The sequence below is a fragment of the Lissotriton helveticus genome, chromosome 3_1 (genome assembly GCF_964261635.1).
Source record: "Lissotriton helveticus chromosome 3_1, aLisHel1.1, whole genome shotgun sequence".
NCBI classification, from domain to species: Eukaryota; Metazoa; Chordata; class Amphibia; order Caudata; family Salamandridae; genus Lissotriton; species Lissotriton helveticus.
This window is the reverse complement of record NC_136061.1, coordinates 326,025,497-326,044,902: the sequence shown is the minus strand read 5'-3', so window position 1 is coordinate 326,044,902 and position 19,406 is coordinate 326,025,497. Positions and strand designations below refer to the sequence as shown.

Sequence of the window (19,406 nt, the reverse complement as noted above, 5' to 3'; positions counted from 1 at the left end):
AAGAAAGGCAAGGCTGTGCTGAAGAGAACTATCTCCCTCTTAAACGTGGTTTATATTAAGATCTGCTGTGCACTGGCCAAAAAGCAGTCCCCACAAGGACTGCATGCTCATTTTACCAGTGCCAAAAGTGTTACTATTGCGTTGGCATGTGGAGTCCCTGACCTGGACATTTGTCCCCACTCGCCACCCGCCCACACCTAACCTCCAAACCCATTGTCCACGTTCTGTGATTGGACTCTATATATTAACAAGATCGTTGGCCCTAGGAGTCTGCACATTGGTCACTACCAATTTACTATTGGAGCTCTACGTCTAGGGGCGCAGACATCCTTAAAAGCAACTGATGTCAATGCACTGGAGTGGTGCCTATACATGTGATTTCCAGACCTGTGCATAGAGGTACTGCTGAAAAGTTTCTGGATTCAGTCTGACGCCTAAGGAATATTTGAAAGGTGAGGAATCTGCGGCTAGATAATCTATTTCAGAAGGAGCGTTACTAAAGTCAAAAATTGTGACCATTTGAAACCACAATGATACTATATTCACTTGACACTGGCACCTATTTGACCTGTTCTCTTCGCTTACAATAGGCCCACCCACTCAGGTGAGGTACTACTTTCAACAGTAGAAGTGTGGTAACACTGGGTGATTGACTTTCAACCAATGTTTGACCTGTGCAAGAAATTTTGGACAAGAAAAATGATAGCATCTTTGCAAGCCACACCACCCAGGATTCCTCCAGGTGTCTAGTGTTCAGAAATGTCTAGGGTTGGTAGGATTTCTTAGGTGCAAGACAACATGAGTCCCAGACGAAGACAAAGAAGTTATCTGAAGCAGGAAGTTCGGATAGGTAGGGGGCGGTATGGACCAATTCCAGTCCATCCTCTTCCAATCTCCACCTCCAGGCTCGTTTCTTGTTGATAGGGTGGGAAGAACTGAGTTGTTCCTTCTGTCCTCTTTCCCACCCACCACCAGAAAAAAAGTGGCTCAGGCTGGTGGGCTTGCCGAGGGAGGAGTTCAGGTTACTTATAGCTGCCGTTAGCCCCTCCAAATGGCCCAAGTAGTCTGCTCGAGCCATGGATGTTTCTGGGAGTGGCTAGGGAATTCCCCTGGGCTCAGCTGATATGTAATGTCACAACTGAAATTGGCGGGCTGGAAGTGAGCACTGTGTCTCCTCATTCTTGAGTTTGCCAGTCCCCAGAAACGATCTGCACCAGCAAACAACTTACTTGACCCCCACGGTAAAAAGGGTTTGTCCAGAACAAAAAAAAACACAGCCACCACTAATGTATATATACGTCATAAGCGTGTCCTCTGGACATTCTTTCCTAACGTATGACCATATAAAGGCTAATTTGCAATTCCATGAACCTTACTGAAGGTGTTCTTAGAACTTCACAATTTAATTGAGCCATGCCACGAAAAAGGGCACTTGTAACCTGAAGTATAATTTGAATGTGGATATTGAGTAGACCTTAATTTTGCTTTCATGTCGCTTTCAGGTATTTCTCACTTCAAGCAACTCACCCTTTAGGATTTGATGACAATGTGCGGTTAGAAATCGAATCCAATATCTGCAGGGAAGGGGGGCCACTACCTAACTGTTTTACCACACCCCTGCGCCAGGCCTGGACAACCATGGAGAAGGTGAGGGCAGGATTTTCTGAAGACAACTAAACGAAAAGAAATTCTTAATTTGAAATTCTGTAATTGTATAGTAGTAATTGTGCTGCCATGTTACATATTTCTACAAACCCGACATTGGGGTAGATATTTCCATCAAGCGTGAATTTGCTGCACAGTGGTGCACATCCATGGTCCGTCTTCCACCCCCTCCCATTGACATGTGACTAAGGGAAGGTTATGTTAAGACTGGTCTTGATTGTCTAGGGAATAGCTAGGATGACTTTGAACTTTCAGAGACTCCCTAAGCAGAGGAGCTTGATTAGTCTTACATCGCCTTTTCAACTTTCAAGGTTGCCACAAGTCAAAAGACCCTGGATTACAGAATTTAGGCATGAGTTTTTGCACGTCTTGAACTTTATACCCGACATGGAACAGGGGACTGTACTTCTGAAATAAGCAGCACACAAATACCTTTAATTCTGCTATGCACTCCATTAGGAGCATTTTACATGGATTTTATCACAGTCTCAGCCATTAAGTCTGTGGGAGGGGCCTGAGGTGCCAAACCACTGATTTCAGCTCAGAAGATGACTCCATAGTATCATGTGAATCATATTTCTTTGCCTACTTTGATGCTGAGCAAACCAACTCCAACCATAGATTTGCCTGAACAGCCTGATGTTTGGCAAACGTTTGCATTCAGTCTCAGTCATAGAGAGTACTTACTTGTCCCCACAGCAAGACACAGATCCATCACCTTTAAAGAAGATACATTTGACTTTTAAACATGTTTCCCATTCCTAAGAAACATTGCCGGAGAGATACCTGCTCTATGCCTCTATCAGGGCCCACATTCCCACATTATTCACCTTAAACTCCCCACTCACAGCACATTGATTCTGGTCAGGATATGGAGTTAGATCCAAGACCGTTATTATGATTCTGTTCCCAATGAGGAAGATCATGATGCTGATGACCCTCCGGAAGAACCTCCCTTTGAGTGCTACCCCTTGACAGCTTCACACTCAGATAATACAATAGCTTACCATGCAGTTATCCATAGGGCAGCAGATCACCATCAAGTGCAACTACATTTGATTGAGGAGGAGGATCATGTTCTGGTGAAGAGCTTGTCAGACTGACCTGGCAGTCTAGTTTCTGCCTATGTTAAAAAGTTGACCAGGTGTGCAGTGGACCAATTCAAAGACCCCTTCAAAGCTAGTTTAGTAAATCCAAGATTAGGAAGAAATACAAGCTAGCACCTGGCGACCCGCTCTGCATCAAAGGCCACGTAGCTCCTGACTCCTTAGTAGTTCATGTGTGTAGGAGCATGGCCTTTGCTCAGATACCAGACAAGAACAGCCACAAGATCTGTGCAGCAGAGATAATGGTAGTAGTAGGAGGGGCAACCCAGTGGTGCATTATCAACTCAATGGACCTCCTCTCCAGTAATTGACGGAGGTGGAGCAGGTCATAAAATATCTGCCAGAAGCCCATCGCAAACAGGGCATAGAGTTGGTAAACGCCTTCAATACAGTACACCTAGCCTCACATAAAAATACCACCAGTGTCATCTTAAGGGGACAGTAGTAGCTGAGTATCTGAGTATTTCACCCTGAAGTACAGCAACACTCATCTGTGTCCCTTTTGATAGAGACCACTTGTCCAATAAGAAGTGGACTCCATGCTCAAGGAAATATAAAAAAGTGCATGGCCAAAGATATGAGTGCAGTCCAGACCCAAACCAGCAGGCATGGTTTTCAGCACCAACAAGCAAGGAGGTTTGCAGTGACTGCAGCAGCACCATAGCACCTGGTATTCAGCATCAGCAGTACTTTCAGGAGGGTCAGACTCAGAGAACCTACTTTAAAAGAGGCTTCAGAGGCAGTGACAGATGAAGTTTAGAGGCAGCCAAGGAAAAGCCCTTCTGTCTCCAAGCTGTGACCCAAGCAGATCTCACCACCCTCACCCCTGATTGCACAACAACTTAATGGAGGATTAGATTATTCCTTCCACAATAGGAGAAAAGACTAGTGGGTCCTAGCAATTGTGCAACAAGGTAACTGCTTGCAGTTGCAAACCATGACACCAAATATCTTACAGTTTGGCAATCAGTTAGGAGCACCAAAGAGTGCTGCAAGAGTAAGTACAAACTCTACTCAACAAGGATGCTATATAACATATCCCTCTGCATCAAAGGATGATTCTATATAACCTGGCCCTCAGCATCAAAGGGCTCAAGAGGTATGCGCCTTATATTTCCTCATCCCAAAGAAAGACAGTACATTAGTAATTATATTTGACCTCAGGCCATTAACCCCTTAGATGGTGTCAAAGAACGTAATGACGACCACCTGCAAAATGTAATTCCTCTGAGATGCACAATTGATCTCATGCCGTTCTCAGTCTCAAAACTCATACTTCCATATCCCATTTATCTTGTACTTCATAATCACCTTCTATTCTGATAAGTTGAAAAACACTACCATTTCAAAGTGCTACCATTTACGGTATCTACAGCAACCAAAGGTATTCACCAAATGGTTGGCGGTAGTTGCAGCACATCTGTGGCTGGCGCGCCATTCATATCTGGCTGATTAGTAGCAGCTATCAATAGTGCCTAGCACATTCAGCATGTGGTGTCACTTTGCAGCTCTGCCCTCAACAGATACAATTCTGATTATTTACATATGAACAGATCTTCCAAAATATTTTAACAAGGGTTTATGTATACAACATAATTGTATCAGAAGGAATTGAATTGCAAGCTACTTGATAGAGTTTGCCAACATTAAATGCAGAAATTAATGTGAATATATGGTTTAGCACATCCCTTGTAGGCACACATACCTGCTAATATTTGAAATATCCACGCTGTCAAGGGTATATTGGGTTTCCCACTTCTTCTTAATACTCAACAGATACAAGCATTTTCTTGAGCCATACCAAAATGAGTGACTTGCAAAGCCCATCTCAAATGAAAGAGAGATTGATGGTATTTGAGAGGCTGGTTTCTTTTTACCAGGCGTTTTGGTCTCCAGCAGTGAGAACAACTATCAAATTGTTGGGTAATATGTAATTGTGCATTGCAGTAGTTCGGAATGTTCGATTTTACATGCACAGGCAATAGTCAGTGGGAAGATCTAGTGTTGGTATAACCAAGAGTTTGTCATATTCTAATGGACACTTCTAACTGTAGATTCTTCACCTTTAGAATAATCACCAGGCACCAGTCTGGACATGTACATTTTCACAGCAGTGCACCTGCATTGGTACCCAGGTGCACCTCACTTCTCACAGAAGTGACAGAGTGGAGCTGCATATATGCACCACCCAGTATTCTGTTCCTTTCATTTTGTACATTCAGACACAGATCCTAAACTTGCTTCCTTTTTCATCAGGTGACAAATCCTTACAAATAATTTTTTACAGCGTGCAAGGGAACTATGTCCCGTCGGAAGACAAGAGGGTTCAAACCGTGCCTCAACAGTTGGGAACAGATGTCAGTGAAAGAACTACACAAATTCTGCCTCTGGTGTTTGGGCTCCAGGCACGACTCCGTCATGTAAAGAATGTACCCTTTTGCATGTGAAGCAGAGCTGTATGTTGCAGAGCACGAAAGAAAGTCATGCACCTCGCACAAGTCCTGCTCCAAGTTGAGGGTGCAGACACGTTCGCACTCTCGAGGCTACTCCTGTAACACGTCTTCCTTGCTACCGTGGGCGTTCAATAAGTCGTAGTTCAATGTGAAGGGGTAGCCTAAGATGTTAAAGCGGAACGTGTCACTGTCCTGCCGCTCTCTGTCCAAAGAGAAGTTGGGAAGGTGTATAGGTACCAATTGTTCTCACTTTTGAGGATCATATTCCACAGCTGTGAAACGAACTTCCTGGGCCATTGGCTAGGCCGCAGCAGATTGAAGCCTTTTAGAAAGCCATAATGTGTATTGTTGGGGGGGGGGGGAGCTAGCCGCAGAGCGAGATGGCCGCTTTATTAAGCGAGCTCTTCGCAAACGCCCGAATATCCTTTAAAACCATCCTTCATAACGACACAAACCACCTGCAAAGACAAGAGAATCGAGGGTGAAGGCGGCGGGCCCGGTGTGGTGACACCAAGGACTCCTGTACACAACACTGTGCCCCGGACCGGCAAGAAGTGGTGAAAGCGAAAGTGGATACACGAGACACAGTGAAGGGCCGGGACGTAAGGCACGCAACGCGGCTGGGTAGTTTGTGTGGCCCGCTGTGACTGTGCCTCGGAAGACCCCAGTAGCCGGATAGAGGCCGCGACTACAGGTGATGGGATACATCATCCCCCATATGCTAGTGCCAGTGCGGGGTGCAGTGGAGGGCACCCGCGGCGCACCGCGGGTTGGCCAACAGTAGCTCGTCAGAAATGGGCTGAGTCCGCAGCTGGGACCTACCTACTGGATCCTTGCGCTCCTCGCCGCAGTGAGGCCGTGACACTGCAGATCGGGCGCTGGGAGGTGAGCGTTCCGGCGGGAGCTCTGCGTGCTCCATGTGACCATATCTTGGCTGGGGAGCTGAGGCCGGTCATGCGCGCGTGGAGCGCTATTCAGTTGGTGCAGGGCATTTGAGGTGCTCGGGCCTCTCATGGGGACACAACGACATAACCTGGAGCCCTTCAAGGGACTCTACATTGGCCAGGCGCCCCCACAGGACCCTTGAGTCGGCGACCTCCACAGGTGGGAGACCAACCATCGGCACAGACATCTGCAGCCTTGTGTGGCCTGGTGGCAGCTAGTGAGGCCTACTGGACGTTCATTTCATTCAACGCATCGGCGCCACTGGATAAATTGGTTCCTCCCTCTTACATTTGCATGCCTCAGGCACGGCCACGCAGTGGTGGTCAAGCTGCGAGGTAGAGCCTGGTCATTCGGTGGAACTGCGCCCATATACTGAGGCAGTGCAGTGCCACATAGCCGTGGCGAACATTTGGCCTGGGACGCATCGAGGATCTGCCGGCCTAACACTCTGCAGCGAATACAGGAAGACCAGGTCAGCGAATGGTGAGTGGGATACTGCGCAGCCCTTTTGGCTTTTCCCTGGAGTGGATGTAGGACCGACACCTGAACCAGAGACCTAGGATCATACCGACATAGCACCAAGGGAGCGCAAGTGTGGCAGCGTCTGTGGCTGCGAGGTGGGTGCCCTCTGGGGTACTGACCGTGCTGGAGTGATACGACCTGTGACGCCGGCTATTCAGAGGCGCTGCAGTAGTCACCCCTGCGAGTTGGTAAGCTCTACCATTGCACCATGGGGAAGGCGGATCGCACCCAATCAAAACTAAACTTTGACCAGGCTAAGAAGCAACAAAACCAAAGCACTGATGACCAATCTACGTCACAGTCCCCGATGGGAGCAACGGGGGAATAACGAGTGATGACATACAATCCATGTTTACTACAATCCAAGCCACACTGTCAAATATCGATGGGAAGATTAACTCCCTGACGTACAGGGTGGACAGGATGTCCGAAAGACTCGATAAACACACAGAAAGGATAGACATGGCGGAATGAAGAATATCCAAAGCAGAAGATGGCCAGGTGCAGCTGGACGCGAAACAGAAGAAGATGGAGAAACAACTGGCGGCAATGATGGCGAAAACTGAAGATTTAGAAGCCCGGTCTCACAGATGCAACAGCCGCCTGATGGGAATATCGGAAATGACAAACACAGGCCCAATAGAACACTATGTGGAAAAGCTGTTAGTTTCCATGTTGGGACGGGACACCTTCTCGATGTTATTATTGTCGAAAGGGCCCATAGATCGTTCGGGCCGAAACCACCTACTGGGTCAAGACCGAGACCGATTATTGCCAAAATCCTGAATTACAGGGACCGAGATGCGGCGCTTCGAAAACCCAGAGAAATGGGAAAACTATCACATGAAGGCATGGACATATCCCTATACCCAGACTAAACGTTCTCGGTACAAGAAGCGCAGAATTTATTCACTAAAGCAAAACATAAACTAAGGGAGCCGAACATTCCATACGACATGGTATACCCGGCCAGACTCAAAATCCCAGTCGACGGCAAGACACGGATCTTTGCGGAAGTTCTGAAGTTTTTACAGCAAAAAGGCCAGCTAGGCACGCGGAGGAGATCGCCAAGAGGAGAACACGGGGAGCAATCCACAATGTCCGATGTTGAATGAACTGTATTCATGGACACATGTTGGTCACTGCTGGGACCTGCCCACACGCGGTGAAGAGTGCTTTCTTTCAGGAAGTGCTGGACAATCAAAACTCGAATATGGTCAGATCCTCGATGCGCTGTTTCAAATAAGTTGTCTGTTAATATGTTTAGCTTGTAATTTTACTGTGGAACCATATCGAACGAGTGTCGAGTACGACTGGGCCCACGCCCGTAGCTGGGCGAGCGGTTCTCATATAACCTTGAACAGTACTGTTATTAAGTGTTGAAGTTGTAACATGCATGGATAGAACCGTGATCCCCAGCATCCAGCGTCAGTCGCCCTGGCCGCGACACCACACCTCTTGCCTGAGGAACATAGACACATACATTGGATAGATGACGGAGAATCGACAGATTAATGACACCTTGAAACAACGTAGACTGTTAGCGTTCCTCTCCAGGAACATTAGAGCGCTGCACAACCCACTGAAAATACGTAAGGTGCTAGCGTACTTAGACAGGCACAAAATAGATGTGGCTTGCCTGCAAGAGACACACCTCACTGAACCTAGAGAGAAACAAATAGGAGCAAAATGGGCCTCATTCAGACTAACTTCGTCCTACTCCTCATACGCTAGGGGAGTCCTGATTTGGGTGAGGCATAATGTACCATTCACACTTATAAAGTCTATGCGGGACGACCAGGGGCGCTATGCGATATTGCAGGGATGCTTCGGGGGCACGGTGTACACAATTGTGAATGAGTATGGCCCGAACAACGACGATCCCGCTCTTTATGCACAAATCTGGACGCAATTACATGCTTTCCAACCCGGCACCATTCTTTGGGGCGGGGATTTTAATACTTGCCTAGATCCCACACTGGACAGATCAACAGGAACTGATAGATATGGTAAGCATTTGGCCAAAGTAATAAGGGACGGGGTGGCAGACTGGGACATAGTGGACATATGGAGACAGACATCCAGAAAGGAGAGAAGGCACGTGCTTCACACACCTCACTTGGTCTAGACTTGACTACTGGTTGGTATCACGAGATGTATGCACGTGGACTGTTGATGTGGTACACTTACCCAAAACACTATCCGATCATGCTCCAGTCAGGATCCACTTAGAAATCCCGACGCACACCCCAAGACAGTTCACATGGAGAATAAGACAGACGGCGCTACAAGACCAGGTTTTTCTGGAGAAACTCCGCCAGGCAATACTACATTTTTTATTAACATAACACCGGATCGGTCCAGAGTACAAGGACCCTCTGGGAGGCCTTCAAAGTCACTATACGGGGGCACTGTATTAGTAAACACGCAGGCATATTAAAAGATATACAGGGATAGCTGGAAAGAATTGAGGCTGACATTAATAGATTGAAGCGCGACTTTGCTGAAACCCAAAGTGACGTACTACGTGGCTGAAATTGGAAAACAAATTGACAAATATAACGAATTAGCAGATGATGAAGTAAAATGCATATTGCGCAAATACACAGCTAGGAATTATGGTGAAGGGGGTAGATCTGGTAGAGCACTGTCAGATAAGATCAGACCCACTGACACCATGGTGTACATTAGGCAGATACAGGATGACCAGCGCAAAATGGTATACGACACCCCAGCCATACTGGAATGCCTCACCAAATATTACACCCAGCTTTATACTGCTCAGTCGAAGTCCTCCACATCAGACATAAGAGACTATTTAGATGATATAGCGACGGTTTGGCTGTCAGACACTCACCGAAAGTACCTCTGTCTGCAAACGCTCAAATCAATCTTCCTCATTGTGACCCCTTCCGCTTGTTCATGTGAATAAGCTCCAGGCCCTCTTGATTCAGCCCCCCTACACCATCTTTTCCCCCAGACAACCTGGTGTTGAAGACCAGGGTAGCCTATTTGCCTTAAGCTGCGATGCTTTTTCAAGCTGGACAAATCATCACCCTCCCAATGTTCTTTGTCCACCTCACCCCTCGAAAGAGGAGACGAGACTCCATTGAATGGACCCAAAAAGAGCCTTGGACTTTTACATCGATCGCACCAAAGACCATCTGTTGGATAATCAATTTTTTGTGGGGTTGTCCGTGCCTAACAAAGGTAATGCAGTGCATAAAAGGATTCTCTAGGTGAATAGTCCTCTGCATTAGTCTATGCTACGCACTGGACAAGTAGATACCTCTGGAAAGACTGAGGGCTCATTCCACCAGGGCTGAGGCTGCTAACGTTGCATTGGCCCACACAGCTTGTTCTTGACATCTGTAAGGCTACCACATGGGCATCAAGGCACATGTTCACAATGCACTACTGCCTAACCACCAGGTCTGACTGTAAGAGCATTCCAGCCAATTGTGCCAGCAGGACCTTTGGCCTTAGTCCACTCTACTGACCCTCCAACTTGAAGAGGTGCTGCCTCTGCATTTATTCCTAAGGTAAGGAATCTGGGGCTAGAAGTATCCCTCAAAGAACAAGTTACCTACCTTCAGTAACATTCTCTCTGATGCATACTCTATCCACACTTCCTCATCACCCTCCTCATTCTGTAGAGTGGCCACTTTTTTTTACAAATAAAAAGGTTTCAAAATGAAGATCGCCATCTCCAATTGTTTTGTTCTCTGTATCCGAGGGCAAAGAAAGACTCAAGAAACTGATGGCTTACAGGGGTTGATTCTGCTATGCCACTTCCAGAGTGGAACAAGGTTAACAGGAAGCCAGACAATGCCACATAGTGAACACAGGAGCACTGATATGAAAACGTCTCGGTCCAGCCTGCTAATTATTCTAAAGGTGAGGAATCTGCAATTACGTTGAGTACCGACCATAAAAAGTGTTACCAAAGTTAAGTAACTTGTTCATCTCACACGGTGGAGCAACAAAAACTTGTTATTATGCATGTCATTTGTCGACCAGCAACTTCATGTGACCATTACCACAGACACCTCCGTTTCAGGTGCGTGAACCTTACAGTTCAAGGAATCTAAATGCAGCAATAACCGAAACTACAATATCAATTTCTTAGGATTCAGAGTGTTTTACTCTTTAATTCGCAACAAGACCATAATTGTGTGATATTGCAAATCTGCAAGTGGGAAATGTACCCCCAAGTAGTTCAGCAGAATTTTGAGATAGGGAATGCCAATAAGGGATGCTCATAGTCCATCTATTTGCCACTGCTGATTACGCATAATGCCCATGTTTTGTACAAAGTAACCATGGTCCGTGGGCAATGCTGTATGGACGAACTTGTCAGGGATAATTGCCGAAGCTTTTCCTTTACTGCCTCTGAAGTAATTTGTAGTGAGGAAGACTGACACCCATTTTAATTGATTCAACTTGGCCTAGACAACCATTATACTCACTGGTGCTGGAAATGTCAGACCTGCCATGAACCATGTAATTTGGCACCCGGGTCTTAAAATGGTTGAGGCATCCTCAAGAATGTATGCTCATTTTGCGAGAAGCTCATAAACCTACCACACAATGTTTGTTATGCCGTAAAAATGGAAATGGTTTGTCCATTAATCTTACAGTAAACAAAGTCAACCTCTTCAGGTCTCTGTTCAAGACATCTGCTGCTGTCTGTATCGCTAATAGCAATCGGGACATGCATAAATGGCTATTAGGGTTCATTTAGCAGTGGTAGATTCGTATATGCAAAATATTTAAGGTTTCAGTAATTACATAAAGTTCACGAAGTTCCTCAGGTTATCCCTCCTGCCAACCCTTTGCGTGGGACCATAAAGTAGCTCTCACATGACTAATGGGTATCTCCATTTGAGCCCTAGCATTCTTGCCAGGTGCAGTATCTGTCGTTGAGAGTGAACTTTCTAGTGGCAGTTACTTAAATTACTTTATTTACTAACAGGTGACATTGTGATATTATTTTTCTTTGTTTTTAACCTGATGAAACATTCTAAAACATGTTTTAGGATTCTGATAGAGTAATGCAGTAATGAAGCGCAATATAATGTTCCCTTAGAACCATCCAAATAGGTGCTTGATGGTCGTCAGCAGTGTGAGCTTCCCTACTGCACAGAATAGATAATGCATGGACAAAAGCAATGCAAACCTCCATTGCTTACTCAGAGCAGTAAAATTAAAGGCGACAGAAGTGCAATCTTCCCTCACCACAAAAGAGTTGCATCCTGTGAAGCAAGCCTTAACTTGTAGCCTCACAAGCAATAGCAAATGCAACATCAGTAAACAGTCCCTTTTGAGCTCCCTGTCTAAAATTGTGATACAGCATTTCCATTAAGGGTATCAATGTGACACAATGTGCACCCTCTGTATGGTTCTCATTAAATGCATTATGCTGAAAACAAATCTTTGGCAACAAACGGATGTGTGAATGATCCCTTTCTTGTTGAGTAATCTATTTCTTGAAATGTTTTCTCTTGTAGTTTTATCAAAGTAGTGTGATAGCTCCACTTCTGTGACATAAAAAGGAACAAGTACAAAAACACGAAAGTTGAGAAGCCTTATGAGTTCTTAAGTGGCATGGGACCATTTATATTAGCACAAAACTTCACTCCTTCAGCCAAGTTGTGGAGTCTCTTAACACACTCAATTTGAATGTTATGTAAAATAGGAACTAAGAAAGTGAGGACACCAAAGTCTCACAGGAAAACACAAACATTTCCCAACCAATGCATGTTCAGCCTACAAACATTCTCATAGATGTACGACCTGGCTAGCACTAATTAGCTGTGTAGCACTGTGAACTGAGGTCACTCCATGAGAATGCTGAATCCATACTTCTCCCTGATATAACCAGAAATATACATATCATCAGTAGTAGGGTCTAATTTAGATTTTAAGAGTTCAGTTTTACACCCAGATGGCCAATAAGTTTGAGTGTTTTAGATTGCATGTATGATTATTTGCCTATGCCTATTTTCCACATCTAATTTGAAAACCAACAGATAAAATAATACCTTCCTTAACTGAAAGGTGTTATGTAGTAAGGTAGTAGTACTATTGCACTAGTTGTGCTATGCTGATGTATTGTCTGCATCTTAGCCAGCAATAACTTAAAATGAAAATAACATAACCAGGACAAATGATACTTTTAGCTCATGCTTTTTATTCAGTCGACCTCATTCAAAGTAGTCAATTCACCAGAAGTATTCATCTGAGAATAGATTACCACTCTATCAATCAATCAGCATTTGTAAAGAGCACTCCGTCACCCCCTCGGAGTATCTGGGTGCAGTGACTCTGTCGAAGAGCCAGGCGTCAGCCTCTTTATGAAGTCTGCCAGCGTGGGGGCCGTACGGAGCTGGAGGCGGAGGTTGTTCCTGGTCTTCGCTGTGATGTAGGAGAAAGAGCAGCCGCTGCTGCTGGTGCAGCAGATGAGGAGCGTGCGAGGGCAAGTAAGAAGGAGTGTAGCTGTCTAGCGGGTTGGTGGAAGTTCAGTTGATGGTTGAGGTAGGCAGGTCCTAGGCCATGGAGTGCTTTATAGGCATGCGGGAGATCTTGAACTAACATCTTTCCTAGATAGGGAGACAGTGGAGGCCTCTGAGGTGGGGGGCAATGTGGGTTCATTTGGGGAGGTCCTGAATGAGTCTTGCAGCAGCATTCTGTATGATCTGGAGTCTTCTGACGAGCTGGATGGGGATGCCTGCGTAGAGGGTGTTGCCGCAGTTGAGGCGGCTGGTGTTGGTTGAGATCTATCTGAAGATTCTGCGGAGCATGCGAAGTGTGTGAAAGCAGGAGGATGCGGCTGCTTTAACTTGTCGTTTCATGGTCAGTTGGCTGTCGACAATGATGCTAAGGTTGCTTGCGGGGTTGGTCGGTGTAGGTGTGGGTTTGAGTTCTGCAGGCCACTGGTTCTGGTTCCATGCAGAAGTGTTCTTCCCGAAGATCTGTACTTCAGTTATGTCGGAGTTGAGTTGGAGGTAGTTGCCTTTCATCCATGTGGCTACGGTGGTCATGGCATTGCAGAAGTTGGTTTTGGCATTGATGGGGTCCTTAGTGAACGAGATGATCAGTTGAATGTCATGTTCTTAGGAGCTAATTTTGAGTCCGCAGGATCTGACGATGTCTGCGATGGGAGTCATGTAGATGTTGAACAGGGTGGAGCTGAGGGATGATCCTTGTGGTACACTGCATATGATGTCTTTGGGTGTGGAGGTGAAGGGAGGCAGTCGGGTGCTCTGTGTGCGTCTTGTAAGGACAAAGATGATCCACTAGAAATTGTCTTGCCCATGTGCCTATGTTGTAGAGTCTGTTGATGAGGATATTGTGGGAGACTGTGTCGAACGACACTGGGAGGGCGAGGAGGATCAGGGCCACCATTTCTCCACGGTCAGGGAGTGCCCTGAAGTCATCTGTGGCCGCAGTCAGTGTGGTTTCAGTGCTGGGATGGAATCCTGATTCCTCCTCTACATATCAGTTGTCTTCTTTACTACCTGTTTGCATTTGATGACTCATCTAGCTTATTCTGATCGACATTACAAAATTGCCTAAATTTAAAATATTTTCCTTGATTCTTGTACTACCAGATTTTCTATCTTACAGTGGAAGTCCACCTCAAACTGATACTATGCGAAACCCTGTGGGGTACACAGAAAGGTCTTCCTATAATAACAGCTTACGTTGGTCTAAGCATTCTCTTGAAATACTGTATAGGACACCACCAAGCTGCTACGAACTGTACATTTTGGTACATTTTTAAAAATGTGTTGGGAATATAAGCCTTTAGATGTAAATCTGCTGTCTTAGTCAAGTTAAGCGATTGCACCAAAAACCTCTCTTACAACTTTTAGGTCTTTTTACCCGGCTTCCTGTCCAGCAACCTTTATTACAAATATTTGAATGATCTCATTCACTCAGTACGTGGAGATGAGTATGCCTGGGGGAGTAGTCTTCCAGGTCAAGGGCCCAACTACCCACTGGATCATGAGTCAGCAGGCGCTGGCACTCAGGTAAGAAGATCTCTGGTTATTATGCGGTTTGTTGCTGGTTCAAATTCAGTTTACATCAACACCAGAAACTGTCCAAGTCTGTTTCTCTTCTCCAGGTGGTTAAATATATAACAGACTGTCTGCCAGTTAGGATGATAAAGAAAGTGTAACTGTGTTTAAGGGCGAAGGAAGAATGTTAGCAAATGGTTGAGATTTAATGAGAAACTGAGAATATCAGGGCATTTGAATCGAAATCAAATTGGGGGTGCACTATCCAGTAGCTGCTGATCTACTGTTTTTTTGTCTTACAAGGTGACAGCAATGTTAATCACCGTAGTTCGCATATATTTAAAAACAAAAAAAATGCAATCATATTTTCGGGCGTTTTTTTAATTGTAACAACACTTCCTGGTTGAAAGAAACTCTAAAACTTACTTCTTGAACCCAACTACCAAAGGACAGTAAAAAAGGCTTCCTTGAACAATTTTAAAAGCATATGTTTGAAAAAGCCTTTACTTGGTTTAAGAACACATTCATTTTTATGATGGAAACCGAAACGTTAATTCCGTACTCCCTGCCCAGCATGATTCTCAGGCTTCCTTTTTAAATGTATTTTATGTAGTCATATAGTTCAGAGTACATGTGGTACTAGGCTTGCTAAGAGCATTGTGTCAAAACATCACAAATCCAACATTCATTACTTTGAGTATACAACAATTTGCAAACATGACTTTCTATCTTATTTATCAATCATAGTTACAGGTCACAAGTTGATTATGTAACTAATGCATGGAAAGGTTAAATGGCTATATTAATACTGATTTTTCTTATCAGTTTTATTTGACACTTATATGTGGAATCTTTGTTTTAGTCTACTGTCAAAAAGGCAAATATTAAAATCCTGAAAAATTTTGACGAAGCAATAATTGTAGATGCTGCAAGCCTGGACCCAGAATCTTTGTACCAACGAACGTATGCTGGGTAAGGACTCTTAAGCTGTGAGCTTGTTTTTAATCATCTCCGCCCTACATGACAATGTTCTCTTAGGAAAGATGCATGTTCTCAAATCTAAACTCTACATGTCCTGTTAAAAAGTCTAAGGAACCATTCAATAACAACAGTTTACTTGTAAAGAGGTAACAAAGAATGGATTAAAGTTAGTTGTGTTACTGTTTGTGTTGAATGTATATAGAGTATGGTTACTAGCATAATAAATAACCCCATCCTCCCTGTTCTTTTTATTTATTTAGAATTACAAATGACTTTACTTTTGGAGGAGTAAAACCCCCTCCCCCTAAGAACTCCTTCTTCTCTTTCTTACATTTTGTCCACTGCTTTTTTTCTATATAATACTATTTTAAATACATAAACACATATCTATCTATCTGTTAATTAAGTAACTATGCTCGTAATTGGGGGCGTGGCTACGCAGGCGAACGAAATGGCCGCCTGACTGTAGAGCTCCGCCGGGCGAGAGAGGAACGGGGCCGTTCGCAAGAGATCCGGCGCTGCGCTGGGGTCGTAATATGCCTGCAACTGACCCCTAACGCCACCTGATGCAGCCTGCCTAGTCTGGAGGACGGGGGACAGCGAGAACGGGCGGAACAGCTGAGGGGTGCTGAGGCCGGCTGTGCCTCGCGGGCCGTTACTTTGCAGCGCCGGAGCGCCTGGTGAGTCCGCTTGTTTGCCTCCTCGTTGACCCCTTCGGCCTTGGGGTCGCTATTGTGCCCTCCCGGGTCCGCTGCTCGGCCCCGGTGGTGCCCGTTGGTAGGGGTGCGGCCCCTCGGTGCGCGACCGGCACTTGCGGCCTGGTCCGGCCTTGGGAGCCGGGGCCTCGATTTTCGGGGGCTGCCTGGGAAGTGCGGCGGCGAGCGGAGGGTGCGGACGGCGGGCTCCGGGGTTGGGGGGGATTGGCGGGGGGTGTGTCCGGCGGGCTCCTAGGTGCTCTATGGACGGCAACACATCGCTGCATCCGGTGGGGGCCTGTCTCCTTTGCCCCCACCGTTAACGTGCACCCCAGACCCGCGTCTGTCCCCCTGCAGACCCAGGACTACATTCTCCTGATCTCCTGCTGCTGCGATTGGCCAGACATATCGGACGCCTGTGCACTTTACAATGCTGGCGCTGGCTGCATGACCTGCGAGCCTCTGCCCATCTGTGCTGCTGATACCTCGAGGCCCTGACTACCTGGTCCCCACACTGCGCCACCATTTGCTGCCTGCCTCGGCGAGGCCCTGGACCTGTCAGCTGCTGCTGTGTGATCGCCGCGTCCATTTGCTGACCCTACGTATTGCGCAGGGCCTCTGACGTTTGGCTCCAGCCAGTTTGATATCCCGATGACCTGTGTGCTTCTACCTTGGCGACTCTGAGGCTCCTGCGGTTCGTCTCAGCCCTGGTGCGGGGCAACATCGAGTACCCCTGATCCTCTGGTCCCGACCTGACCGCCTTGCTGTCGGGGTGCCCTGTCGCTGTGCTCGACTCTTTGGCTATCGCAGTTGTCGTGGGGTCCTGTGACACTGGTGATTTGCCCGCCATTACTTCCACCATGGTGAAAAAGGATGTTTCCCAGAAGAGACTTACCTTCAGCTCGGCGCCCCTCCGTACGTCTGCGGGTTCGCCAGCAGCTGAGGCGGACACCGGGGGCCAGGCGGCGGCGAAAGACACCGCTGGTATGGTCGCTGAAATGATGGGTGAGATGCGGGCTGGATTCAAGGCCCTGGACTCCCGCTTTGATACCCTCGAAAAGAAAATGGCGGACATGGGCGCGACGATTCAGCTGCACGATAGGCGTCTGGACCTGGCGGAATCCAGAGTTTCCGACATCGTGGATGGAGCTGCGTCGACGTTGAAAAGGTTGGAACGTGTGGAGAAGATCCTTAAAGACGTCGCAATCAAGAACGAGGATTTAGAAGCGCGCAGTAGGCGCAATAATATCCGAATAATTGGTGTGGCGGAGACGACAGCTACCGGACGCTTTGACACTTTTGTGGAACACCTCCTAATCGAACTTTTTGGCCGAGACACGTTTACATCTGGCTTCGTGGTGGAACGCGCGCACAGATCACTGGGGCCCCGGCCTAACCCGGGCCTGCCGCCCCGACCCATTATAGCCAGGCTCATGAACTTCAGGGACAGAGACGCGGCACTGAAAGCTGCCAGGGAGGCGGGTGAAGTTCGGTGGCAGGGGGACGTGCTCTCTTTCTACCCAGACTTCACAGTCATGGTCCAAGATGCGCGCCGTAAGTACACTGGTGTCAAGGCTGCTTTGCGTAAACTGGGGCTCCGCTATGGGATGCTGTATCCTGCCAGGCTCCGAGTGGACGTGGATGGCCGGTTTCGCATTTTTGATTCCCCTGCGGAGGCACAGGAATTTTGTCGATCCTACAAAAACAGAGGGTCGCCTCGTGCATCGGATGATGCACGACGGTCTCCGCCACACACTGACTCGCAGGCTAGTGCTGACCTGTTTACTGAAACCGGACAGGGTTGACTTATCTCCACCCCATCTTTTTCATTGCAGGCTATTTACCTCAGTATTCTGCATCTGTCAATGCTGTTACCTCTTTTTTGCAGTGCTTTCCATAATTGCTGAGAATTGAACGTTGCCCCGATTGTGGTTCTCGCATGGCGGAGCGTTGCCTACCCCCATGGCGCGAGCCGTACTGTACTTTTCTCTAACGTTGTCTTTATTTTACAGGTACATTGTTGGACAACTGTTATTGTATGTTGCTCTAGGTTATTTCCGTAAGGGTGGGAGAAGCCTCCTGGGACTTGAGGAGTGGCTGGGTGGTGGGTGGTTGGGATGGGTTGGTTTATGCTTTGGTTCTGTTGTTTGTGCACACGCACTGTTTTGCTATTTTGATGATGCCTGTTTTGCGGGAGAGTGGCGGCGGCTCTGCACGCACATGTTTTATTGTGATTACATCGAGTCTGAATGGCTAAGATAGGTCAGCAGTCTGGTCCTTCCAGACTTACCTTCATGTCTTGGAATGTCCGGGGTTTGAACGACACGAGGAAAAGACGGCAAGTTCTAAACTACGCAGCGCGACACGGGGTGGATGTATTGTTTCTGCAGGAGACGCACCTGGTGGGAGCTGACTCGTCCTCCTTTGCAAAAGGCTGGGGCACACACAGATTTTTTTCTAGCTATAGCAGATATGCGAGGGGGGTGGCGATCTTGATACACAGACGCGTCCCATTTGTGCTCTCAGATACTGTATTTGATGTAGATGGCAGGTATGTTGTGGTTATAGGGGTACTTCTGGGCTTCAAGGTCACCTTTGTTGGACTATATGGCCCCAATTCTGACTCCCCTACCTTCTTCCAGGGTCTCCAGGATGTTCTGCTGCGATTAGACACTGATATGATGATAATGGGGGGGGACTTTAACCTGCTGATGTGCCCTGCCAGGGATAGCACCTCCTCTTCCCCAGATTGTAAGCCCCGTTCACGCGCTGTGCTGGCGGATATGTGCGCGCACTACCCACTGATTGACATTGAGGCCCGTTTGCACTCCAACACACCCACCTACACCCACCACTCGGGATATCACAACACTAGTACCCGAATAGACTATTGGCTCCTTTCCCCAGGGGTGGCCGGTTGGGTGAGAGACCATTCGACACTCCCACGCACGCTGTCTGATCACTCTCCCATAGTGCTGACCCTACTGATCCCCAGGTTGGGAGGGTATGAGAGGC

The 19,406-nt window shown here is 47.0% G+C and overlaps 1 protein-coding gene across 3 annotated transcripts in view; it reads left to right on the top strand.

Moving 5' to 3' along the window:
- AKAP10 (A-kinase anchoring protein 10) overlaps positions 1 to 19,406 on the top strand; it is a 522,318-nt gene that overhangs the window by 374,832 nt on the left and 128,080 nt on the right. For all 3 annotated transcript variants that reach the window (XM_078679922.1, XM_078679919.1, XM_078679921.1), the window contains 3 exons: positions 1,503 to 1,647; positions 14,569 to 14,727; positions 15,578 to 15,687. In XM_078679922.1, coding sequence (XP_078536048.1) covers positions 1,503 to 1,647; positions 14,569 to 14,727; positions 15,578 to 15,687 — 414 coding nt within the window. The remainder of the gene's footprint in view (positions 1 to 1,502; positions 1,648 to 14,568; positions 14,728 to 15,577; positions 15,688 to 19,406) is intronic.